This window comes from Peromyscus eremicus, chromosome 13 (assembly GCF_949786415.1).
Source record: "Peromyscus eremicus chromosome 13, PerEre_H2_v1, whole genome shotgun sequence".
Taxonomy (NCBI): Eukaryota; Metazoa; Chordata; class Mammalia; order Rodentia; family Cricetidae; genus Peromyscus; species Peromyscus eremicus.
This window is the reverse complement of record NC_081429.1, coordinates 36190552-36214802: the sequence shown is the minus strand read 5'-3', so window position 1 is coordinate 36214802 and position 24251 is coordinate 36190552. Positions and strand designations below refer to the sequence as shown.

Here is a 24251-nt window from a genome sequence, read left to right as displayed (position 1 = left end):
GACATCTACTTAGAGCACCGTGCATGGCTAGGACCCGGTGTGTGGGTGGATTCCACCCAGGAGTGACCCTCACTAGGGGTCTGACCTAGCCTTGTAGCCAGGGTGGGTTGAGCAGCAACCTGAACCCAAGGGGAACCACGCTTGGGACCCTCCCTCAGGGCCAGGCTGAGACTGCGGGGCCAGCCTGACGCAGGGGAGGGGTGGCCGCTGGGCAGCGTGTGGACCTCGGGCTCTAATCCCCAGCAGCTGCCGTTTCCCTCAGATCGATTCCCTTCTCACTTTTTTTTTTTTCAGCTGCTGGTTCCGCGGCTTGGATCGATGGAGCCGCCTCCCCCTCCCCTCTGAGCTTTCTCTCCCTGCTGCTCATTAGCGCCCCGATTAATCAGCCCCCCCTTCCTCCCCAGGACAAGTGCTTCCTCCCCCCCATGAGGATTCACACTTTCACACGCCCCTGGGGGGGGCACAAGTGGACTATTCTTGCTACCTCCCAGCGGGAGGTCCCAATGTATCTGCCCCTGTGAACCAAGAGGGGCTTCTACCTCCTCCTGCAGTGATGGTCCATGGGTCTGAGTCCTCCTCCAAGGTAGCAGCCTGCAGGGTTCCCCTGCCTGGCTCTGCCAGGGGACAGGACATCCTTGGCACCGATTTCCTTAGTATAGCATTTCCATGAAAGCCCCCCCCCTCATCTTCCCACTCCCTCTAATAACCCCCATGGGTTCTTCATTTCCTTCTCCCCTGCCTTTGCGCTCTTTGCTCCCTGGTCTGGCACCCCCAGCTGCCCTCCTTTTCCCCAAGCCTGGTCATAGCAAGGGATTTGGAGCCTATAAGGCTAGTAAAGTGGCCACAGATTGAGCAAGTCGGCCAGGGTGGCCTCTGCTCCAGTCACAAGAATGGCTAGAATTGGGACTGGGGACAAAGTCAGAGAAAGGGAGTCGGTGCCCCCTCCTGGAACGGGTAGGGGTGTGGTGGGTGTTGGAATCAGCAGCAAGGCTCTAGGGAAGGAGAGTCCCAGTGAAGCCACAGTTGTCTCTTAATCTTGCTTGGCCATCCCTTCCTTCCCTCCCTCATTCAAACAAGTGGCTCTCTCAAGGAGTTTCTGGAAGCTGCTGTGAGTGGGGCAGTGACATCAGCTGAGGCTGGAGTCAGGGAAGCCAGGAGCTGGAGGACAGAGTTGGTTGACCCTTTGGTGGGGTGTGGTCCAGAAAAAGTGGCCAGGAGTGGGCTGAGCCCTCTGAGCATAGATAGCATCTTTCCCTGGATGGCCTGAGACTGGACTCTCTGGGAGCCCCCACAATGGACTAAGGTACAGCGAGAGTTTCAGAAGCGCCCTCAATACTGGGCTCTCCATCCTGGGCTGGGGCAGGGCAGGGCGGGGAGTTTTTCCCTCCCTGGCCTGGCTCCTGCCTCCCGTGCCAGTGCCCGACGGTGAAACGCTGTTGACATGTCCTGAATTATTAAGCACGGGGTGGGCTCCAGAGCACATGCTGAGCGGAGCGGCTGGGGCTGCGCGGTGGCGGCGGCGGCGTGGCGGAGCAACGCTTGCTCCCTCGCTCACTCGCTTGCTCGCAGGGACACACGCAGGGGCTGACAGCTGTGCTGGTGCTGATAAGGGAAGCCACAAGGAGACGATCGAGGAGAGAGACAAGCAAGCGGCAGCAGAGGCAGCAGCGGCAGAGGCAGCGCGCCGGGGCTGCGGAGCTGCTGGGAGTGGGAGTGACGCCCCCACCTCGGGCCCCCACCCTGTCCCCATCCTCCTCCAGATTGCCCTGAGTTTTAGAAGAGCAGCCGCTGCCGCCACCGCCACTCCGGAGGGCACCAGGGCTGCTGTCCAGGGAGGGACGGTAGCAGTGAGGCTCTGGCCAGTCCCAGCAGCCGGGGACAGATGCCGATCGAGATTGTGTGCAAAATCAAATTTGCTGAGGAGGATGCAAAACCCAAGGAGAAGGAGGCAGGGGATGAGCAGAGCCTCCTGGGGGCTGCTCAGGGGCCAGCAGCCCCTCGGGACCTGGCCACCTTTGCCAGCACCAGCACTCTGCATGGGCTGGGCCGGGCCTGTGCCCCAGGCCCCCATGGACTGCGCAGAACCCTGTGGGCACTGGCCCTACTCACCTCACTGGCTGCCTTCCTATACCAGGCAGCCAGCCTGGCCAGGGGCTACCTGACCCGGCCTCACCTGGTAGCTGTGGACCCTGCTGCCCCAGCCCCGGTGGCGGGCTTCCCGGCTGTCACCCTCTGCAACATCAACCGATTCCGGCATTCGGCACTCAGCGACGCTGATATCTTCCACCTGGCCAATCTAACAGGGCTGCCCCCCAAAGACCGGGATGGGCACCGTGCAGCTGGTCTTCGTTACCCAGAGCCTGACATGGTAGACATCCTCAACCGCACCGGCCACCAGCTTGCGGACATGCTCAAGAGCTGCAACTTCAGTGGACACCGCTGCTCCGCCAGCAACTTCTCCGTGGTGAGTTCTTCTAGCCGGGCCACCTAAACCTGGGGTGGCCCAGAGGCTGAAGTGGGGGGCGGGTGGTGGTGGAGGGTGGTACTTGAGGGCATCCTCAACAGGGCTTCCCTTCCTTCCTGCCACCACAGGCAGGCCTCGTGTCTCCCCCAGCTGGTGTTTCCCTCTGGCTCCTCAGCCCTGGAGCCCTGGAAGCTCACTCAGAAGGGCTTACCCTGGGTGGTACAGCTCCTCTTCAGCTGCTGCTGCTGCAGTGCTCAAGCTGGGGGGCCAGGGGCATTCCCGGGGATGGGCTCAGGGTCCTGGAGCTGGTCTTCATCCCAAGGCCAGACAGACTGAGCGCTACTTTGCTCTTGTTCTTCTTCTCTTCTGGGGCTACTGGATTCTTCTTCTTCCCAGCTAATGAAAGTGTTGGGGAGAGGGTTGCTGGAGGGGAGAGGTGTCCCTGTCAAAGGGAGGACTCAGGGCTGCCTTCTGGGGAGCTGGCCCAGCCAGCCAGCTGGATGGAGATGGTCTTCGTGTATACTGGGTGACAGTCTCTTCCGTCTCTGTGTCTTTCACACACGCCCCTTCACAGCCGCCCTCACACATCCCTCTTTCATGCTCCCCTTGGTCTTCCCTGCTTGCCAGTGCCCCCACCCCCCTCCAGCCCCTGTTCCTGCTGCTGCTCCCTTGCCTGGCTAGGGCTCTCACACTGGGAATCACTCATTCCCTCTCTGTGCATAACTCACCCTCGGAGCTGGCACATGAACACACACACACACACACACACACACACACACACTCCTACTGCTCAGGGACACAGTTTCCTTGCATACTCCCTGTCATGCACATTCAATGTCCCTGTCACTACACTCATATGCACACCTGCACACCCACACACCCAGAGAGCTGTTCATTCCATGCCTGTACCCCAGCTCACAGCTGCCAAGGATGGGGTCATGCTTGGGATGCCATTCTGCTCCCGACACCAACCCTCAATCTGCCCCAACGTCGTCCCTCCATTCTCCATGCGGGGACAACTGTCACCACCGCCCCCATGCGTGTGAAGACAAACACATGTACCCATACCAGCAGTGGAGCATCAGCTCGGCCTGCTCTGCCCTCACACCTCCCACAGTCAGGTGTGTGAGTGTGGAGGGTGTGTGCTGGCCTCTGTCAAGTCTATCAGGGTTCCTTTCACCCACATTCACAAGCTAGTAGTCACCATGTGCTTGAGATGCCTGTCCCCAGTCCCTAGTTGATGTCTGTCTTTATGTATGTGTGCGTGAGGTTTCACCCTTGTGGCTATGGCCTGGTATATGAGCAGATGTGTGGTCTTAACCTGGCGCCCATCACACCCAGGCTCCAGCAGCAATGGGTACTTTCCCTCTTAAGAGCCTGGCTCCTTATCCACAAGCTCACCTCACTGCCTCAGTGTTACCAGGAAACCTGCATCAACCGGGTTCCTGGCCCCACCATGTCTGCAGTGTCTGGGGCCTCTTGCTTTGGGTTGTGTGGGTGGGTTCGGTGGGTGGGAGAAATTAACATGAAAAGGGGGCAGGAGGGAGGAGATTGTACCAAGAGTGGAATTAGGGAATATCAGCCTGTTGTCTGGCTAAACACTCTGTCTTCTAGGAGAATGAAATACTGCTCTCCAAAAACCAGAGCTGGGAGAGTCCCTACAAAGGAAGTGGTGTGTAGAGTGTGAGCGTGGCCTTTGGGATCCACGGGACTCCTGTCTTGCAGCCTCACCCCTCTGGAATGGGGGGTGGGGAGGAACTCAGTCTCAGCAAGTGCTGCTGGGGCAGAAATCAATGGTGTCTTTGTGTCCCTGAGTTGGTGTCTTAGCTCCAGTTGGGGTGGGCAGGAAAAGGGAAGGGTAACGATGACACACATCAATGGAGGAGACATGGAGGGCATTTAGGAAGTGAGCGGGAGGTGACAGAGGGTTTCTGTTAGGATGAGAGGAATCCAGAGAACACAGGGGCAGGGATTCCCTTGATCCAAGCTAAGAGTCCCTGGAATCCTGGGAATAACTGGAGTAGAGGGGCGGGGGGGAGTCAAGGATAGCTTTCCCTAGGCCCTTTGGTACTCTGGGGCTGGAGAGGGAGGGTCAAAGCTTGTGGACCTCTTCTATGGGGCTGTCCCAGGAACATCAGTGCAAGTCTGGCAAAGCAAGCACTGGGGGACAGAATTCCCCCTTTGGGGTTCTTGTTCCCCGATGCCCACCTTAGCCTAGACTCATAGCCTCCTGCCCATCCCCCATCCCCCACCTGCTGCATGTAATTCCTTCTGGACCTGGAGTACTCAGTTGAGTCTGAGACAGGTAGGAGCTGGGCTGGTGCTCATGGCGATGGAGAAGGTTGGATGCGTTGCCTGGGTGAGGTGAGATGGAGAAGGGGAAGGAAGACTCGAGGCCTCTGGTGAGGACATAAACGAGGTCCATAATCAGCTCTGCGGTGAGGGTGTGGGCTACATGATGGGGATTTGAGGGTCTTTGGTAAGGAGATGAAAATCCGAGCCTGCTGGGGCAGCACCTGCCCCGGAGTGGGTGGTGGAATGGTCAGTGACTGTGACGGACAGGCTTCGGTAAGGGACGGTGATGTGTTTTCTGTTGCTTTCCCTGTTTCCTCCTTCCCACTCCCCACTCTGCTGTGACCTTTCCTCCGGAATCCAAGTTAATAAATGTCACATTTTCCAGCCTATTTTTACTCTGGGTAATGTGCCCTCCCCCAGTCCCCTAAGCTTCTGCTCTTGCTTCTGGTACCACTGAAATCACTCTCACCCCCATGCTCCCAAATATCCCTCCGTTTACTCCTAGTCAGGCACTCACAATGCTTGCTGCTCTGTGTGCCTGCACACACTGGGTTCCTGGCTAGGACCTGGGGGGGGGGGACAGCAAAGAAGCGACGCCCTAGTCCTCAAACCCTGTCCTCAAGATGCCTTCAGTCTCACGGAAGAACAGGGACAGGGATGCTCAAAAGCTTAAGCAACCATGCAAGAGTTAATCAGCCATGCAAGCAATGTCATAAGGTGCCAGGATTAATTGCCAGATGAGGTTCCTGGATGGTAAGAGCCCGTGTTGAGAGAAAGAGAGAGAGAGAGAGAGAGAGAGAGAGAGAGAGAGAGAGAGAGAGAGAGAAAGAGAGAGAGAGAGGCCACTCCGGGCTAAAAGAAGGCTGGGAAGGCTTAAAGGATGAGGCAGCCTGACTGAGATTCCGAGAGGAGAGAAAGAGCGACATGGTTTCTGAGGTGCAATGCTAGGACCATTTCCACTCACACCCCATCCTCCACGAAGGCCCCTGGCTCTTCTCTTCCCTTCTCTCCATCACTCAGGCTCACACCAGCCCATTCCCATGTCTACCTCCTACTCTCATCACCACCCTATTCCCCCCCACACCCCCCACACTATAGAGGGCTCTCCCTCCCTTCTCCATCCCACTGTCCCCCAACTGTGTGCCAAGCCCCAGTTCGACCTCCCTCATCATGGCTCACTCGCAGTCTGTCAGCTTGGTGGGAGGCAATCGCTTTCTCCCTAGCCTTCCTTGCTTGATCTGTACAAAGCAAAGGTGTCTCTAAAAGGCAGCATCTCCTCTCAGCGGGGGGGACTGCACACCATGTGTGAGCTCGGGAGCTGTCTGATCGTGTGGACTTGAACCTTGGTTCTGTTCAATTCCGTGGCCTTGGAGGAAACCAAAAGGCTTCCATGAACATCCGTTTGTGTATTCATTACATAGGCTACGGGGAGGTTGTGAGGGCAAGATGCCCGAAGAGAGTTTCGCACACTGCCTGGCACGCACACAGTATGCACTCTGCAAGCGTCAGTTGCCACAAACACCACCAACCTCAGCTCCTGACCGTCTTTTAACCTCAATGCTCTCAGCATCGCCCCATGGTTTCTGATCCCTGCTCCAGAACAACACTGCTCTCCATTCCCTAGTTTTCCCCCCGCACCCCCTGTAGCTCTCAGATGCTCACGGTCCTCTCTGCAGTTATAGCCCTCCCGAGCAAGCATGCACACGTACATATGTGCATATACTGTATGGGTCAGGGTTAGACGATTAAACTTTCTGTGGTGACGGAAAGAAACATCCCATGTCTGTATTGTCCGACGCGGTAGTCACTAGGCATGCGTGGCTGTTGAGCATTTGAGATGTGATCTGGTATGTGCAACTGGTGCATGCTGGACAACATACTGGTGAATAAGGTTCAGATTGCCTGGCCGAGGCAGGGCTGGAATTACTGATGGGACTAGAGGATATACTTACCATGATGTTTTTGTGGGCTGCGATTAGAAGCCAAGCTGAGGTCCCAGATTAAGCTGAGGATGGAGCCAGTGTCTTGGGGTTGGAAGCTTTGGGGTGTCTAAAAGCATCCTGTGAATGCAGATACTTCTTTTCCTAGAGGCAGACATGACCTTGGTCTCTTCTCTTCCATGCCCCTGCCTGAAAACTGTGGCAGGAAGGAGGAGGGAATCCCTTAGGGGGTGGGGGCAGGGCCCAGCTCCTGGTTGTAGGACTCCCCAGGATCAAGGGTACAGACAGCCCCTAGAAGGGTAGGAGACCAAGGCCCCGTGGGTACCTCACTGTCTCCATCCCCTCTTGGCTCTCAGGCTTCCCTCCCCCTCCCAATCCTCCTTCCCCACACGCTGGTGACTGCCGTGACTATTAATCACTCGCCCTGTTCTCTTCCTCTCTACTAATCAGGCACAATTAGACAAGGCCTCTTCCAGCTGGGCAGTCCCCCCTGCCCTCCCCCTCCCCTCACAGCCCTCCCCATCCGCTACCCAGGACAGCTCTGAGGCAAGGGAGACTTGATGCAAAGTCCTCTACTACTCTGGTTGCCCCGTCTCCCAATTTGGGGCTTTTCAGCAACCTCTTTTTTCCATCCATTTCCTCCTTAGTTCCCACGCTCTTGTCTAGTGCGGTAGTCAGGCCAACAGTGGCAGGCTGTACCTCTGACCTCCTGCCATCGTCTATAGAAGGAGCTATCCCATGCTCACTTCCCAACTCCAGACCTTCCCTATAACCCCTCGGCTCTAGAAAGGGGGACGTTCCATCTGATGTTGATGCAGGCCTTTTACATACAGATGAACTTTGTTAACTCTGCCTGAATCCCCTATCTGGTCCTCTGTCCCTACGGTCCCATTATGTCCTGAGGTGTGAGCCTCGTACACATTTAGTGAACATCTGGTTAAGGGCTGCTCTTGCCTTGGGGAGTCGGGCGGGTGGAGTCAGTGAGAGCAAGGTGGCGAAGGGTGGGATCTCAGCCTCAGCTCTAGCTAACTGCTGCCCTGTGTGAGGGTGTCAGTATGCTTCTGTGGTGTCAAAAGAAGCTCCAAATCTAGTTTCTTTCAATAAAAAGTTCCCTGATTGTAACAACCCTGGAAGTTGCCTACAGCTCAGATTGCAGAGCCCAGGTGGGTACTGCACACCTCTTACTTGGCCCTGGCTGCTGCTCCTCCAGTCCGCCTGGAGGGGGCGCTCTCCGTCTGGCTGCATTGGCAGTGAAGTTCGTAGACACTGTTAAGGGAATTACGCCTGCAAGGAAGGGCAGGGAAAAGCATCACAGAGGGCTGGTCTTCAAGGGCAATGGGGAGGGTCGTGAGAGGCATGCCCCACCCGGCCCCACTCAAGAAGCCCTGTGGCCTCTTCATTAATCAGGAATCAGCCCCGAGCTGGGCTCATTATCAACTCAGCTTCTCCTCACACTGCTGGAAGATGCTGATTAGCATCTGAAGAAATGGCCCCCATACCTTCCCCTCCTAGCCTCTTTATGGACCCCCATCCCTGTCCTTGGGCTTCCAGGAGGAACCTGCCCCCTCTTGTGGTGGAGAGCAGGGCTGCCTGACCTAGGTCTGGGCTGAGGAGCAGAAAGGATCAGAAACCTGGAGGCAAGAGGGTCCTAGAGATCCCAGAGAAAGTCCAGCCTCTAGGCTACTGGACCCACCCCCTGGATAGGGAGTGGAGTGGGGATGGAGCCCAAGGATGGTCCAGGAGAGATGGGCAGCCTCCTTGGAGGAGGAGGAAGGGCAGTAACCTCGAGTTGGGGAGACACCAGCTTTTCCTGCCCTTTCTGGCTCTCCTGCATCCACCTCCTTTCAGCACCTGGATCAAGGAGGTGGGGACAGCCAGCTCGATGGGCAGCATGGGCAGCTGGAAGACGATCTTATCTACCAGAATTGTTGTGCATTTGGTTGTCTTTGTTTTTGCGTTTGGTGGGCCGTGACAGAGGCTTAGGGTCTTTAGAGTACCCCACCCCCACCCACCCCCCACCCCGTGCCTGGGAGTAGGCAGGAAGACAGAGAGAGTCTGGGGCTGAGAACAGAAAGGTCTAATGCTGTGTGTCTTCTAGAAGAGGCCAAGCATGCCTGCATTTCCTCCCTCGGCTCCCAAGCAGGGGGTATAGCAGGACCGAATATCCAGTCCACCCCCTAAGTGTTCACAGTGCCCTTGGGACACCGCTTTGGGTTGGAGGGGGAGCAGTTCCAGAGAGATAAGGCATAGGCTGCGGCAGGCAGGCGAGGCAGCCGCGAGAGTTCAGAGAGGAGCCACGGGATGATTAAGGGGAAATGGAGGATTGATTTAGGAGGAAAGATTAAAGGAGCTAAATCCGTGGCGCTTGGCTCAGCGGTGACTAAGCGTGGACAGGATAATAGCTTACAAATGTGTGAAAGGTGTAAATACCAAGCGGGGGGTGGGGTTGGGGGAGGCAGCTTGGCTGGCCAGGGGAGTGGGGACAGGGGGCTGGGCAGAACCCGGGCAGGGTTGGAGACTCCTGGGGGACTGCGCGGTGGAGTAGGCCTCTCCCTGGCTGGGATGCAAGCGGAGGTTGAGGTGTTTGAGACCCTCTGGTTTCAAGAGGAGGTTTTCATTTCTACGGCCCAGCTCCCTGGACCTCGGGGTGAGTGACCTCCACATTTCACTCCAGCCAGGCTAGAGACTGAGGTCGCGGGTTCAGATCTTACTCTAGCCCTTCAGCGCCGCCCCAGCACCAGGCTCACTGGCCACGTCCAGCCCTGGTCCCCAGCTCCATCTACTCCTGTCTGCGCTGTCCCAGCTCCCGCCCATTTGATCGCCTCCCCGGCCGCAGCGGGAGGCGGGCGACGGTGTCTCCCTCCGCGGTGGAAGCCTCTGGCGCTGCTGTGTGCACGGAGGTCACTTTGCCGAGGAGCCGAGAGCCGAGGGAATGCAAATGAGGCGAACCCGGGGAGGAGAGCCGAGGAGCCCGAAGGAGACGGAGGGAGGGCGCTGCTCGGTGATGATGGATGCCTGCCCCGCAGGAGAGGCAGCCAGCAGGGAGCGTGGCCCGTGGGTGCGGCCTCGCGGTGCAGCGCGGGCAGCTAGGCCTGAGCTGCTAGAAGAGCGTCTCGGACAGGGGCTCCTGATGGGCGCCCACCCACTTGTCCAGCGGACACACACACACACACACCACCACCACCACCAACAACAACAACAACAACAACAACAGCAACTACTACTACGATTACTGCAACTACCCTAGTTCTCCCCGAGCTTTGTTGGAATTGAAAACTCCCGCCCACCAACTGTGAGTGTGAAACAGTTTTGTTTGCGGGAATGCCAGGGAAGGACTTAGTTACCAATTAAAAACATTATCACCTGCAAAATTGTCTTTCTGGGGTCTAATGGCTGCCCAGGAACAGGTGTAACTGTTTCCCTGGGTCCTGGAGTCCCTCCTTCGTCCGCTTGGGAAGCAACCCTGAGCTCCCCATTTCATACTTCCGCTTCCTGTGCCTCCTCCTATGCTCTGGCCAATGGGCCTTAGCCAGGTCCCTGTCCCCATCCAACACGGTTCTCTCTCGCTTACGTTTGAACAGACCCTACCACCATTCCCAGACCCACCTTGGAGAAGGGCTCCCTGGAAAGCATGTGGGTGGCATTGGGCACTGGGAACTGTGTACTCCACCTAGGCTACACTTCTACTCTCAGACCTACTGGAAGTGCGGGAAGTAGCGTGTCTTCCCTAAGTCTGTCTGATGTCCCTCCGGGGTGGCGGGGCAGCCAGCTTATTCAAAGATGCATTCCCTAACCCTCCAACTGGAACCAAACTCCTGTTGCATCGGCCGTGGCCTTGGCTAGGATCTCCAGCACAGCATGGCCCATCGCCAGGGGTGTCTATTGTGTGACTGTTAGGTTTGTGTGTTCCGTTCCCTCTTGTTGGCCTGGCACTTTGAATACTCCTGGCACATGGTGTAGGTGCTCAGTGAACACTTTTTCAATGAATGCATGCGTCCACATCAGATAGCAAACTCCTTGAGACAGTTTTGTTCTGGGATGTATCCCCAGCACCAAATACAGTGCCTGACACATTGTAAAGGCTCAAGGGATACTGTCTGACACATGGGTTGTTCCAGTACCCACCATTCTCGGCTCTGCTATATCATGTGACCCTGGCAACGTTTCTTACCCTCTGTGCCTCCACCATCTTGTCTGTGAAATGGGGACAATGAGAATAACTTCTATCATCCCCCCCCCCAGCATTAAAGAGTTCATTTATGTAAAGCTCTCAAATCTGTGCTGGGTTCAGAGTAGGCATTTAGAAAATTAGCTGTTGCTAATGTGCTATGTTATCTCTTTTCTCATGCCAACTTGGAAGGGTACCTGATTTCATTCCCATTTCACAGATGAAAAATGGAGGATGGGGGGGGGTTTCAATGACGGAATCTGAATCCCACAGACTTCAGTAAGAACAGGTCCTGGAGGTAAGCCAGGGTGAGCTTTCCATCTGCTGGAAGAGCCGTGTCTCAGAGCCTGTGAGGTTTGCTCTGAAAGAGCTCCATGCTGATCAGTTCCTAAGGGCAGACATCTTTACCGAGAGGCAGAATGCCCTGTGAAGATGGGCCCAGTGGGGATCCAAAACCAAAGCAGCTGTGCTCTCTGACTGGAAGCTCCCTTCCTGAGGTCGGCCCCCCTCTCTGAGTGCCTGCCATGCATCACTCAGGAATTTATCTCTAATCTGCAGTCCTAACCGGAGGATTGCTGGTTGCCTTTTATGGAGGTGCAAACCAAAGGCATGAAGAGATTGTCAGGCACTCAGCTCTTGATCACTGCCGCAAGTTGTTTGTTAAGGTTGATGGAAGAGGTGGGATTTGAACTCTGCTTTGTCAGGCTCCAAACTCTTTTCCTTCCCCCGTGTTCGGAGGCTTCTGTATCTATTCCCAGCATCACAGACCAAAGCTGGGGTGTCATGCATATGACTTCACTTTACAAATATCTGTTTATTTAATGCAGGGGGGGTCTCACAGTGTTGCCCCAAATTCCTGGACTGAAACAAATCCTCCTGCCTCAGACTCCTAAGTAGCTGAGACTACAGGGGGATTGCCTTTGGGCCTGGTATTTTTTCTCCTTTCAGACTTATAACTACCCCCATGAAACAAGGCAGGCAGACATTTTTCTGGAAGGTTCCATTTGACAGAAGAGAAAACTGGGGTTCAGAAAAGTCGAAAAATCACTAACCCAGGTTACAGGCTGTCGGAGGTGGACTGCAGTCAGACTCAGTGTCCACTGACTGGCAGGGAGGTGACAAAGTTATCGAAGAATGCTGGCACTGGTTGGGGAGGTGGACTGGGTTACGGTGCTGAATCTTTTTTTTTTTTAATTTATTTATTTATTATGTATACATTATTCTGCTTGCGTATATCCCTTCAGGCCAGAAGAGGGCACCAGATCTCATTACAGATGGTTGTGAGCCACCATGTGGTTGCTGGGAATTGAACTCAGGACCTCTGGAAGAGCAGTCAGTGCTCTGAGCCATCTCTCCAGCCCTACAGTGCTGAATCTTATTCCCTGTGGGCTCTTGGACATGAAGCTGGCATCTCTAGGCTTCTGCTTTAGCCTTGTTCAACGGGAGAGGGTTGGTCCACGTGATCCCAAACTTTTGGCCAGCACAGACATCCAAGCATTTTTTTAAAATTTATTTATTTAAGCCGGGCGGTGGTGGCGCACGCCTTTAATCCCAGCACTCGGGAGGCAGAGCCAGGCAGATCTCTGTGAGTTCGAGGCCAGCCTGGGCTATCAAGTGAGTCCCAGGAAAGGCGCAAAGCTACACAGAGAAACCCTGTCTCGAAAAACCAAAAAAAAAAAAATTTATTTATTATATATACAGCACATATGACTGCAGGCCAGAAGAGGGCACCAGATCTCATTACAGATGGTTGTGAGCCACCATGTGGGTGCTGGGGATTGAACTCAGGACCTCTGGGAGAGCAGTCAGTGCACCTTAACCTCTGAGCCATCTCTCCAGCCCCCATCCAAGCATTTTGAGTTGGCACTATTGGTCTTCCTCTGTCCCTGGAGAGGCTAGAGAAGGATGAAGTACTAAACCTGGATCCTGGGTCACCCCTGAGTACAGCCATGGCTTAGGAGCTCTCCCACCCAGGGTGCTAGTCATGGCTGGATGAAGACATATCCAACCCCTTCTGTTGGTCCACCGCGGACTCCCGGGCACTGCAGGGTAAAGGGGAGTTCATTCCGGGGCAGCTAAGGAGGAGGCACAGGGGTGGACCTCACAGAGGCGGGCAGAGGGATAAAGGAGAGGGGCTCCCATCCATAGAGAAGTAGCTAGGAGGTGCTGGGGTCTTGGCAGAAGCTGGGTGCCCAGAAGGCGGTGGAGATAAAGGCCAGGCTGCAGATTAGCTATGGGATTAGCTGCCCGGTCTTTGCTGCTTCTGGCTGCTTCTTATCTCCTGGAGGCCCAGGGCCTTCTCCCACATAGCTGAGCCCTGGCCCTACTAATTGGCTATTAACCCTGTGGGCTCTGTGGCTACAGGGAGGAAGAGGAGCTAGGGAGGGCTGAGGGGGGGAAAGCTAGCAGCCAGGCAGAGAGAGCTATCTTGGGAAATGGGAGCTGTGGATGGATGGAGCTCGGAGGGCTGAGAGAGAAGCCATCGCTCAGGGGAGCAAGCTCTGGACAGATCTCTTCCAGCTCCTGATCATTGTCTCGGGCAGATGGGGAGGGTTGGGGATTGGGGGAGGGGAGAGAGAGGAGACTAGGGAGGGCATCTGGGTAACCTTAGGCCCATAGTAAAATCTAGGAGGAAGACAAGATACAGAAATTGAATACTCACATGGACAGAGAGAAAAGTAAATAAGATAGAGAGGTCGACAGGGCAAGGGACAAAGGGGCCAGACAGCATCTAGGAGAGAAAGGGATGCTGGGATGATAAACAGGCTGGCCAATGGCTAGAAGCAGAGAAACTGAGTCCAGAGGGACTCTGGTTGGGTGCCCAGAAAAGGTAAACCAGGGAGCTAGAGAAGTGGAGAGACAGACAGATCGGGAAACAGGCAGTGACCTGGGCCATTGCTGTTGGGAGAGATAATCAGAGAGAGACCAGAGGAGGACTAGCTAGAGGAAGCTGGTGGAGGGACCCTAGCTGTCCTGTTTACAGCCCATCCACTTTGAGCTCAGGGAAGTTCCGAGAGGTTACACACTCCAGCTCGGGCTGGTATAGCATGGGGTTGGAAGCCAAGATAGAGAGGAGGTGATAGGGATTTGACAGGATCAAGGCCCCATGGGCAGCGCTTCGAAGCTGAGGTTATCTGGAAATGGCCCTTCCACCATCAGGACACTTCTTGGCCCAGCGTCAACCCTCTCTGTGACTGGGCCCCCAGGCTCTCAACTCTTGTATACACATCCTCCTTTCAGGCCAGTCCATGGGGAGGAAGCAGTGGACAGCCAGTGGGACCTTGCGGCTGCACGGCCGTGCCGTCTCCATGGAAGAAGCTGTGGGCTGTGCTGCCACCAGAATTCTACCACTTAGGAGCCAGTGGCTGGCTCCACCACCAATGCCTGGGCCAGGGACTGTCTCCGGGGCAACGAGGTGCTCTTCCCAGCAGTGGGGCCTGACCCAGGCTGTGCAGGTGGCCCAGTCCTGACAGTCTGGCCTGTCCGTTCTCTCTAGAGTGTCCTTTGAACCCGGACTACTTTCACACGCCTTCTGTGTCACTCACAGCCCCCCAACCCCTGCCGGTATACAACCACGTCATCAGCACATTTGCTAGGTAACCAACTCCTCCCAAGTTAGGGATGAGCTCCATCGTGCAGGGGGCTGGACTCACTGTCCAGTGGCATGCGTCTGTGTACATATGTTGAAATATAAATCTACAGGACTGTTCTACCAAGGGAGCATCTTTCGTCCACTGAGCCCACACCAGGCAATTCCTAAGTACTGACTGTATTGTACATGGGCTTCCGTCTGGTTCAGTTCTCTCCTGCCCTTTGCTGGCTGTGTGCACTTAGCCAAGCCCCTTTTCCCTCTCTGAGTTTCAGTTACTTCATCCTTCACAGCGGCAACAGTTACCTCACGTGGCTTGCGCCGAGGCTCCAAGGAGAAAATACACCAAAAGCATTTCTAAAAAAGACCTGAGATGCCGGGTGGTGGTGGCGCACACCTTTAATCCCAGCACTTGGGAGGCAGAGGCAGGCAGATTTCTGTGAGCTCGAGGCCAGCCTGGTCTACAAAAGTGAGTTCCAGGACAGCCAGGATTGTTACACAGAGAAACCATATCTCAGGGGAAAAAAATTGACCTGGGATGAAATGAGGATGTCTGATCACGCTTGATGTTCTCCTGCACTTAGGCTTTCCTTTTGCTAATCTCACTGGACTTTGGGAATGCCAACAGGGAAGGAAGCATCGATCCATGCTTCAGGGAACTGGAGACCTGGGAGTGAGGCTAAGCTCCAGAGAGACTGTGGCATTGCTTGGCAGACACGCGTGAGCAACACAGACCCGGGGTTCCCTCACATAGCCTGGGCCTCATTTAGCCTCTCAACTCAAGCATGCACTCAAAACTGGCTGAGTTGGCAGGAACTGATTCCAGCGTCTTCTTGGCCTGAAACAGGAAGATGTTGGGCACTTCTACATCCCCTGGATCTGCCTTTCCCATGTTACTAGGGAGTCAGGAGTCTTGCACTCAGCCCACTCCCGGTTCCTCTCCCTCCACAGACATGTCCCGAGAGATCATGACTAGGCCCAAGCTGTCTTGCTTGACTCTTGTGTCTCCTAGTCATTTTCAGTTTCAGCACTGGAGATGGAACATAGGACCCCCCCCCCCCCCCACACACACACACACACACACACACACGGCACTCAGTCTACCACTGAGCTATATTCCTGGCCCTCTTTACTTTTTTATTTCGAGACAGGGTCTCACTAAGTTGCTGGAGCTAGGCAACTCAGTTTGCAGCTCAGGCCAGCCGTGAATTAATAGTCCTCCTGCCTCAGTCCGGAGCTGCTGGGATTACAGGCCTGTGCCACCATGCCTTGTTCAACTAGACCTTTCTACTTACTGTGCGGTCCACAGACCAGCAGGTTTGTAGAAACGCAGAATTTCGTTCCAGGGAGTCCTTCTACCTCCATGTACTAAACCAGAAGCAGCACTTTACAAAGGGGATCTGGGTATGAATAGGCATTTGAGGAACGCTGATCTTGGAGACCTCTGCAAGCTGGTCCAGTTCTCTGAGCTTCTGTCTCCTCATTTGCCCTCTGGGTAGTTGTGGAGGTTCGATGAGACTGAGCATGGACCCTAACATGTCTGGGGCACTTTGAATGCTCTAAGGTGTCTGTGATGCCCACTCCTGTGAGGTCCCTGGGATGCTCCACAGGAGACCTACTGTGATGGAGGGTATAGGTGGAGACAGGACTGGATCCAGATGGGGACAAGGACTGGACCCCAGAAGCTGGAGGGGACAGAAGACACTGAGAGGAAGGGGCTGAGGAATGGAGCTGAAGGTACAGAGGAGCAGGGGAAGGAAGGTCCAGTACGAGGACATCCCATCTCTCTCCATCCTGAGGATGCTAGCAATGAATTATGGGAGTGGCTGGAGCTTTGCATCCCCATGAGTTCCATCCGACCAGACCACTAGCTGTGTGGCCTCATTCCAGTCATTACACCTCTCTGAGCTTCAGTTTCCTTTTCTGTCGCCAAGGTCGTTAAACACTTCTAAAATCAGAGGCCCTGGGTAGATGACACAGCGTAGCAGTAGGTGTTTTCATGTTTTGTAAATGTCAAGGCGCCTGCTCTGTGCCTTTTGTTGTTGTTTCAGAAATCAGTTTGGGAGGAGGAAGTACTGGGGCAGGGGGTGGGGTGGGGGTAGGAGATTGCTGAAGCTGCAAATAGCGAACTCACCAGAGGAGGGAGGACAGAACTCCACCCCCCCCCCCAAGATGTCCCCGGCGGTCCCCTCAGACTGCCTCAGAACTCCACTTCCCAGCTCTCGGCCCAGCCTCTTCCTTCAGCACTCTCCCGCCGCCGCAGTCAAGCCTGGGGAGATTCTTTCCCCTTCACGCCACTTCGTGCCCTTTCCCAGCTCTTACAGTGTGAGCACGTGCATTCCCAGGAAAGGGGTGGAGGTAGTGTTGGGGCACACTGACCCCCTTGCCCCCGGGGAAGGTGCTGCCTGTGATGGGTTTGACCCAGGGCCACGTCTCCGTGGGGTGAGCCTGGCAGGGGGCAGCTAGAATCCTCCTCTTTTTCAGTAGCTCTCCCATTCCGGCTGCTCAGTGACTCCAGGCAGCCACTAAAATCCCCAGGCTGAGCCTGTGCCTTCATCTTTGGGTCACCAGCGCCATCTGGTGTCTGAAGGGAAGAATGCTCATCAAGGAGCCGAGCTGGGCTTTGGATAGGAAAGGTTCACGAAAGCTCCTTCTGTGCCCCACCGTGGGACAAGAATATGGGACACCAGGCGGGTTCCCTGCTCCTGTGCAGCGTGCTTTCTAGTGGAGGACATGGGCAATGGTCAGGGAAGTGAGTAGATGAGCAAAATCTCAGGCCTTGATGCATATACTGAACAATCTAACAGAGTGAGCATGGGGTGTGAGGTGAGTGGGATGCAGGACAGCTAGCTCCGCCACGCCTGGAGAGGGAGCGACCACAAAAATCTGAGGTGAGCGGGAGTACCAGATGTTTGAGTTTGTCACAGTTGCAGGAGTGGAGGGGCAGAGGAGGGTCAGGGCCATACTGAAGGGCCGCTTTAAGGCTAGGGAAAGAGTCTGGCTTCATTCTCTGGAAAATGGGAAGCCATTGTTGTTTAGGGTAGTCTTGTTTAAAAGTAAGTTTTACTGGGGCTGGGGGATGGCTCTGTGGATGAAGGGCTTGCCATGCCAGCGTGAGGACTTTGAGCATCCATGGAAAAAGCTGGACACGGGGGCACATGCCTGTAATCCCAGTGCTGGGGAGGCAGAGAAAAGAGGATCCCTGGAGCTCACTGGCCAGCCAGCCTCGCCAAATTGATGATCTCCATGCTCAGTGAAAGGCTTTGTCTCCAAAAGTAAGGTGGAGGGTGACTGGGGAAGATACCTGATTTTAAATCTCTGGCCTCCACCCGAATGTACAGACCGGGTACAAATGCACACAAGCACAATAAAGAAATAAGTCTTATTGTGCATCCCTTATTGTGTATCTGTAGCATGGTGTGTAAGCCACAGACAAAATCTGGCAGGGGGACTTGGTTGGTTTGAGTGCTTTGACAGCCGTGTGGAGAACAGAAGGAAGGGATGGATACAGGGAGGACCAGGTAGGTGGAGATCGTGTTAGTTTGCTGTGGGAGGGGAGGAGGTGCAGATTTTAGGGATCCTGATTCAAAAACACTAAGTAGCAATAAGAGGACCCTTTACTCAGTGGAGGGAGGGCAGGACGGGAATAGCAAGAGTCTGAGCCTGGCATGGTGGTGCGCAAGTGTATTCCCAGAGCTCGTGTGGTTAGAGCAACAGGATTGTGATTTCAAGGCCAGCTACATGGGGAGCAACTCTTGGGCAGGGAAATTCCTGGGGTGCTGCAAGACCCTGGGGAGGAGTAGATCCAACTTGAACGACACAGTGAGAACCTGCCAGAATATTTAAAAAGTTCTGTTACTGACATGTTCTATCTCCCTCCAGGTCTACACTCGCTATGGGAAGTGTTACACCTTCAATGCGGATCCTCAGAGCTCACTGCCCAGCCGGGCTGGTGGCATGGGTAGTGGCCTGGAGATCATGCTAGACATCCAGCAGGAGGAATACCTACCCATATGGAGGGAGACAAGTATGGGGCAGGGAAAAGGATAAGGGCCAACTCAGGGGTGGGGCCTGGGCTCTGCGCTCTGACTGGAGTAGGTTCTGAAGCTCTTCATCTCTGCTGTGCAGATGAGACGTCATTTGAGGCTGGTATCCGGGTGCAGATCCACAGCCAGGAGGAGCCTCCCTACATCCATCAGCTGGGGTTCGGTGTGTCCCCAGGCTTCCAGACTTTTGTGTCTTGCCAGGAACAGCGGGTGAGCATTCCCAGCTAGGCCTAGCCTGGGCACAGCGCGAATCTCTGTTTCAAGGGATGCTGGCCAGATCTGCCTTGCAGATATCCTGTCTGCCAGCCCCGTGGCCTTGCTGGGGCTACTGACACTGGAGGACTGGCCTTGACCGACATGCTTGGCTTTGACCTTGTCATGCCCCATCTCTGCAGCTAACTTATCTGCCCCAGCCTTGGGGCAACTGCCGGGCGGAGAGCGAGCTCAGGGAGCCTGAGCTTCAGGGCTACTCAGCCTATAGTGTGTCTGCCTGCCGACTGCGGTGTGAGAAGGAGGTCGTGCTCCAGCGCTGCCACTGCCGGATGGTGCACATGCCAGGTGGGCACCTCCAGCCAGTCTCTGGTGCCACTCTTCTGGGCTCTTGAACTTCCAGGGGCAGAAACATGTGTACAATATGTACATGTGTCCACACTCATGAGCATGTGCTCATGGGTATGTCTGGATATTTTTCCCATGTTTGGGAATGCATGTATATCCATGCTTGTGGGCATGCTAATGTATATTTGTTGTGTATGTGTGTGTTTTGGGGTTGTGCGCATGAACGTAAGAGTATACACATGGTTGTGTAAGTAAGTGAATGATTACATGCGTATGTGTATATATGCATTTTCATTGTTTTTATGCATGAGTGTGCATACGTTGATCTGTTATGTATATGTGCAAACATGCATATATGTGGAATGCCACATGGGTGTGTGGTAAGGGAGAAGGGAAAGGACTGTAGATCTCAGAAATACTCTTCTCTCCTTCCAGGCAATGAGACCATCTGCCCGCCAAACATCTACATTGAATGTGCCGACCACACACTGGGTGTGTGCTGCCTTCCCTTCCCTGTCTCTCCCCGCTCTCTTCATCCTCTGAGTACCCTTCTCCTTCTCTGTGGCTTCTCACCTCTCCTCCCAACCTGTCCTGGGGGAGGGTCTTGCTGAGGTTGAGCTTTATCTCACACCTGAGGGGGACAGGCCTGAGGGCTTCCGCGGGTTCAGACACTCGGGCAAGTGGTGACAGGCCATGGGGAGATATCGCAGAGAACCTAAGACCGTGAGTGAAGGGCTGGGCTTCCCATCTCAGTTCTGCCATCTCTCTCTCTCTCTCTCTCTCTCTCTCTCTCTCTCTCTCTCTCTCTCCCCCTCTACCCCCCTTTCTCTGAGAAAGTGAAATGACTTCTGAGCCCTAGGAAAAATACATCGCTGGATGTCAGTATGGATAAAACAAACTCCATCTTTCCACAGGCCTCACCTGATCTGCAGCTCATCCACACACCCATCCACCCACCCATCCACCCACCCACCCACCCATCCACCCATCCATCCACCCATCCACCCACCCATCCATCCATCCATCTATCCATCCATCCATCCATCCATCCATCCATCCATCCATCCATCCACCCATCCATCCATCCATCCATCCACCCATCCATCCATCCATCCATCCATCCACCCATCCACCCATCCATCCATCCATCCATCCATCCACCCATCTATCCACCCATCCATCCATCCATCCACCCATCCATCCATCCATCCACCCACCCATCCATCCATCCATCCATCCATCCATCCATCCATCCATCCATCCACCCATCCATCCATCCATCCACCCATCCATCCATCCATCCACCCATCTATCCATCCATCCATCCATCCATCCATCCATCCACCCATCCATCCACCCATCCATCCACCCACCCACCCCCCTAACAGCTGACTGATTCATTCTCTAGACCTATTCACCCTGTTCTGAGTGTTGAGAGTGAGGAACCAAGAGTCCTGTCCATGAACACTTAGTGAGGATCCATGCTAACAGTGTAACAGTTCTTGAATAGGGTGTTACAAGGGCCTGGGGAGGGACATGTGCCCCCCCCCAGTCTAGAAAGGCCAGAGGATTCTACATGGAAAGCTACACATTAGCAGAGATGTGAAGGGCACCAGGAGTAGGGATAGCATGTCTCATGTCCCAGATATCTTGTGGCTAGAGGAAGCATGCTTTGTCTAGGACACCCAAAGGTCAGTATAGCTGGAGGCAAAGGTCAAGGGAGGCAGCAGGAAGTAGAAGAGGGAGGTTCTGGGAAGCCAACCAGGGCTTTGAAGCTAAGTGGAAAGGTTAGTGGGTGAGATACAGAAGCTTGAAGCAGGACACCAGCTAGGAGCTCAATGCAGAAATCTAGATGTGATGGGCCTCTGGGGATGCGTTTGAGATGCTGGGGTAGCAGACCGGTGTACCGAGACCTCCTCTATGCCCCCATACCACCTGCACCTGTCGGGTGTGCAAGAGAAGAACATTAAAAGAAAGGAACAGGGCGGCGGCGGGCAGTGGTGGCACACACCTTTAATCCCATTACTCGGGAGACAGAGGCAGGCAGATCTCTGTGAGTTCCAGGCCAGCCTGGTCTACAGAGTGAGATCCAGGACAGGCACCAAAGCTACACAGAGAAACCCTGTCTCGAAACACCAAAAAGAAAAAAAAAAAAAAAAAGGAACAGACGTATCAGCTGGAGAAGGGGTGCCATGGGTGTGGCGAGAGTCCATGAAATAAGTGACACAGGGAGCCTTCACTCTCGGGCCGGAAGGAAGGAAGGAAGGAAGGAAGGAAGGAAGGAAGGAAGGAAGAAAGGAAGGAAGGATCACGGAGCAGAGAGAGAGACAGAGACAGAGACAGACAAAGAGAGTCAGAGAGACAGAGAGACAGAGAGAGAGCGCGCACCTAGGGCTGCTTGAGAGGAGTAGACAGTGGCAGTGTGGCACAAGAGGAAGTATGCACCCTCTGCCTATCTGTGGCCTGGAAACTGGAGAAACGGGAAAGAAGTATCCAGGCTCCTCTGCCCTCTCTTCCTCACCTGCCTGACCACAGGCTGGAGGGCAAAGGGGTCAAGGTGATGGATTTGACAAGGATCAGCAGCCTCCCGGGGCATAAGGCAAGGAGGAAGAGAGTGGAAAGGGGGCCTGCAGGGGCGAGCAGGGACATCGAGCATATCAAGTGTGTGAACCCTGTTTGTTCTGTCCATCTGTCCATCCACCCATATTCCCCCCTCCCATCCCAGCATCCTTTCCTTAACTCCCTGTGTGTCTGAGACCTCGGGTTGACTAACTCTGGCAGATATGCTTTCACCTTCTGAGCCACGGGACCTCCTTGTCCCAGGCAGTTGGGGACAGAGGGAGAGATCTGTGGACGCGCTGCCGTCATGGGTAGTTTAAAGTTGGTTTGAGGCGGCCTGCAATCAGCATGCTCTAGGAGGTGGCAAGTCTGGCCCCTCGGATGGACTTGCCAGCTCAGGATAGACTCTGTGCCTGTCCCCATAGCTACTGGGGCTGTGGACCACCCACCCCACCGCAGCTGGGGCCTGTCTTTGTGTCGCAGACTCCCTGGGCGGAGGCTCTGAGGGCCCCTGCTTCTGCCCCACCCCGTGCAACCTGACTCGCTATGGCAAAGAGATCTCCATGGTCAAGATCCCCAACAGGGGTTCCGCCAGGTACCTGGCGAGGAAGTACAACCGCAATGAGACCTACATCCGGTAAGACATGCCCACAGATGGGTTCTGTGGGGAGGGCCCTTGGGCAGGCCCTGGGCAGAGTAGGGACTGAGAATGAGCTGCTGCTTTGTGTATATTGGGTATCCTGCCAGGAATGCCATTCACAATCTTTCTAACTGCCATCCTTTGAGTTACATCCTGGTCCACTTCCAGGAAAGCCCTTCCCGGCCCAAGTCTGAGCTGCCACAGCTCCCTGTACACGCCCCTGTCACTGCTGATGCCAGTGTTTAGACCCGTTTATGTCTTTCTCCTCTGATACATAGGGAGATCGAGGCCAGTGTGGACTATATGAAACCCTTTCTCAGAAAAACAAAGCAAAGCAACCACAAAGCCAACACAGCTGGACCCAGCTCTCTCTGAAGCCACCAGCTCCCCAGCACATAGGGGTCTTAGATCAGGATCAGCTAGCCTGAGGATGCCCTTGATGCTGCTGCCCCCTCAAGACCAGCAGCCCTACACAGCTGTCCTTTCATATTTCCCAGGGAGAACTTCCTAGTCCTGGATGTCTTTTTTGAGGCCCTAACGTCTGAAGCCATGGAACAGCGAGCAGCCTATGGCCTGTCAGCCCTGCTGGGTAAGCCCTGACCTTTGCCCCCACCCATGTGTGGATCAGCCCAGCCTGTTCCCACTGACCCTGCCCTCTTGCTCCTCAGGGGACCTTGGGGGACAGATGGGCCTGTTCATTGGGGCTAGCATCCTCACCTTGCTGGAGATCCTTGACTACATCTATGAGGTAAGGGCATGTAGGAAAGGCAATGTGAATGGACAAGGCTCCTAGGTGGGCTGGTCTGGCTGGGCAGTGGGCTCAGGGTTCTAGAAGTGCTTGAGGGTCTGGCTCTGAAGAGGCTGGGTTGGGGGTGAGGACCCACCCCTATGAAAGGGGTTGCTAGGCAACAAGTCCTTTAACTGAGACCCTTCTATACACCACCTTGACCTGCAAGGTCTCCTGGGATCGACTCAAGAGGGTGTGGCGACGGCCCAAGACCCCACTGCGGACATCCACTGGGGGTATCTCCACTTTGGGGCTACAGGAGCTGAAAGAACAGGTGAGTGACTTACTCTCCTCCCAACCTGGAGAGCACCCTCTCTCCAAGGCCTAAAAGTTCCCAAAACACCCCAGAGGAGAAGGAAAAGCCATTGTTGAGACGAGTACACAACTTGACCACTGTCCCATTCCTTTTTCATTTTACAGAGTCCCTGTCCAAGCCGGGGGCGTGCTGAGGGTGGAGGAGCTAGCAGCCTGCTTCCCAACCATCACCACCCCCACGGGCCCCCAGGAAGCCTCTTTGAAGACTTTGCTTGCTAGGATGGTGCTGTGTGGGGAAGTACCCATGAGTCTGGGATTCTACCCACCCAGGCCCCCCCACATCTCCTGGTCCTGGGACAGAAGACCTGGGACAGCCCAGGGCTAAGGGAAGGGGGTGGTGCTCACTGAGAGGCCAGGACTGGGGTCCTGCTCTCCCCGACCCAGGCTCGGCTGCCTTGCACAAGGGTCCTTCTTGTCCACACTCCCTGCTCCCAGGCGGGTGTCCAGGAAGGGCTGAAGACCAGACTAGAGGCCCCTGAGGAGGGGAGGGAGGAAGAGAAAGATGGGGGAGGTGGAACCCTGGCAGGGCCCCGCTGTACATTTGTATATATTTAGGGACTGGGTGGGGGTGGGACACAGACATACAAGGGTGGGGCTGCAGGGGAGGGTGACACGGGATAGTCAGGGTCCCAGCCCTAGAGGTAGATGGCAACTCCTTGGGACCTAGGCATGTTGGGCTGGTTCTACTTCCCTCTCTCCAGGCCCAGCTCCCCTCTTGGCAGGGGGAGTGGGTGGCCCAGCAGGCCTGGCCCAGCTCCCAGTCCCCCCTGTACCAGCCCCACCACAAGTTCCCTCCATGAGGAGCGGGCGGAAGACCTTTCAGACCTTGGCCAAGCTTAGCGGGAGGGGGAGCAGCCTTCTCAGTCCTTGCTTCCTAAAGACTGGTTTTA

General features: G+C 55.2%; 1 protein-coding gene across 1 annotated transcript; it reads left to right on the top strand.

The window, feature by feature from the left end:
• The first annotated feature begins 1534 nt into the window (after nt 1-1534).
• Asic4 (acid sensing ion channel subunit family member 4) lies at nt 1535-23845 on the top strand. The gene is made up of 10 exons (XM_059278305.1): nt 1535-2464; nt 18339-18483; nt 18585-18712; nt 18898-19060; nt 19496-19552; nt 22103-22256; nt 22757-22848; nt 22928-23007; nt 23216-23320; nt 23467-23845. Exons 1-10 carry the CDS (start codon nt 1883-1885, stop codon nt 23578-23580), a joined length of 1620 nt encoding a protein of 539 aa, XP_059134288.1. The 5' UTR covers nt 1535-1882; the 3' UTR covers nt 23581-23845.
• Nucleotides 23846-24251: the final 406 nt, after the last annotated feature.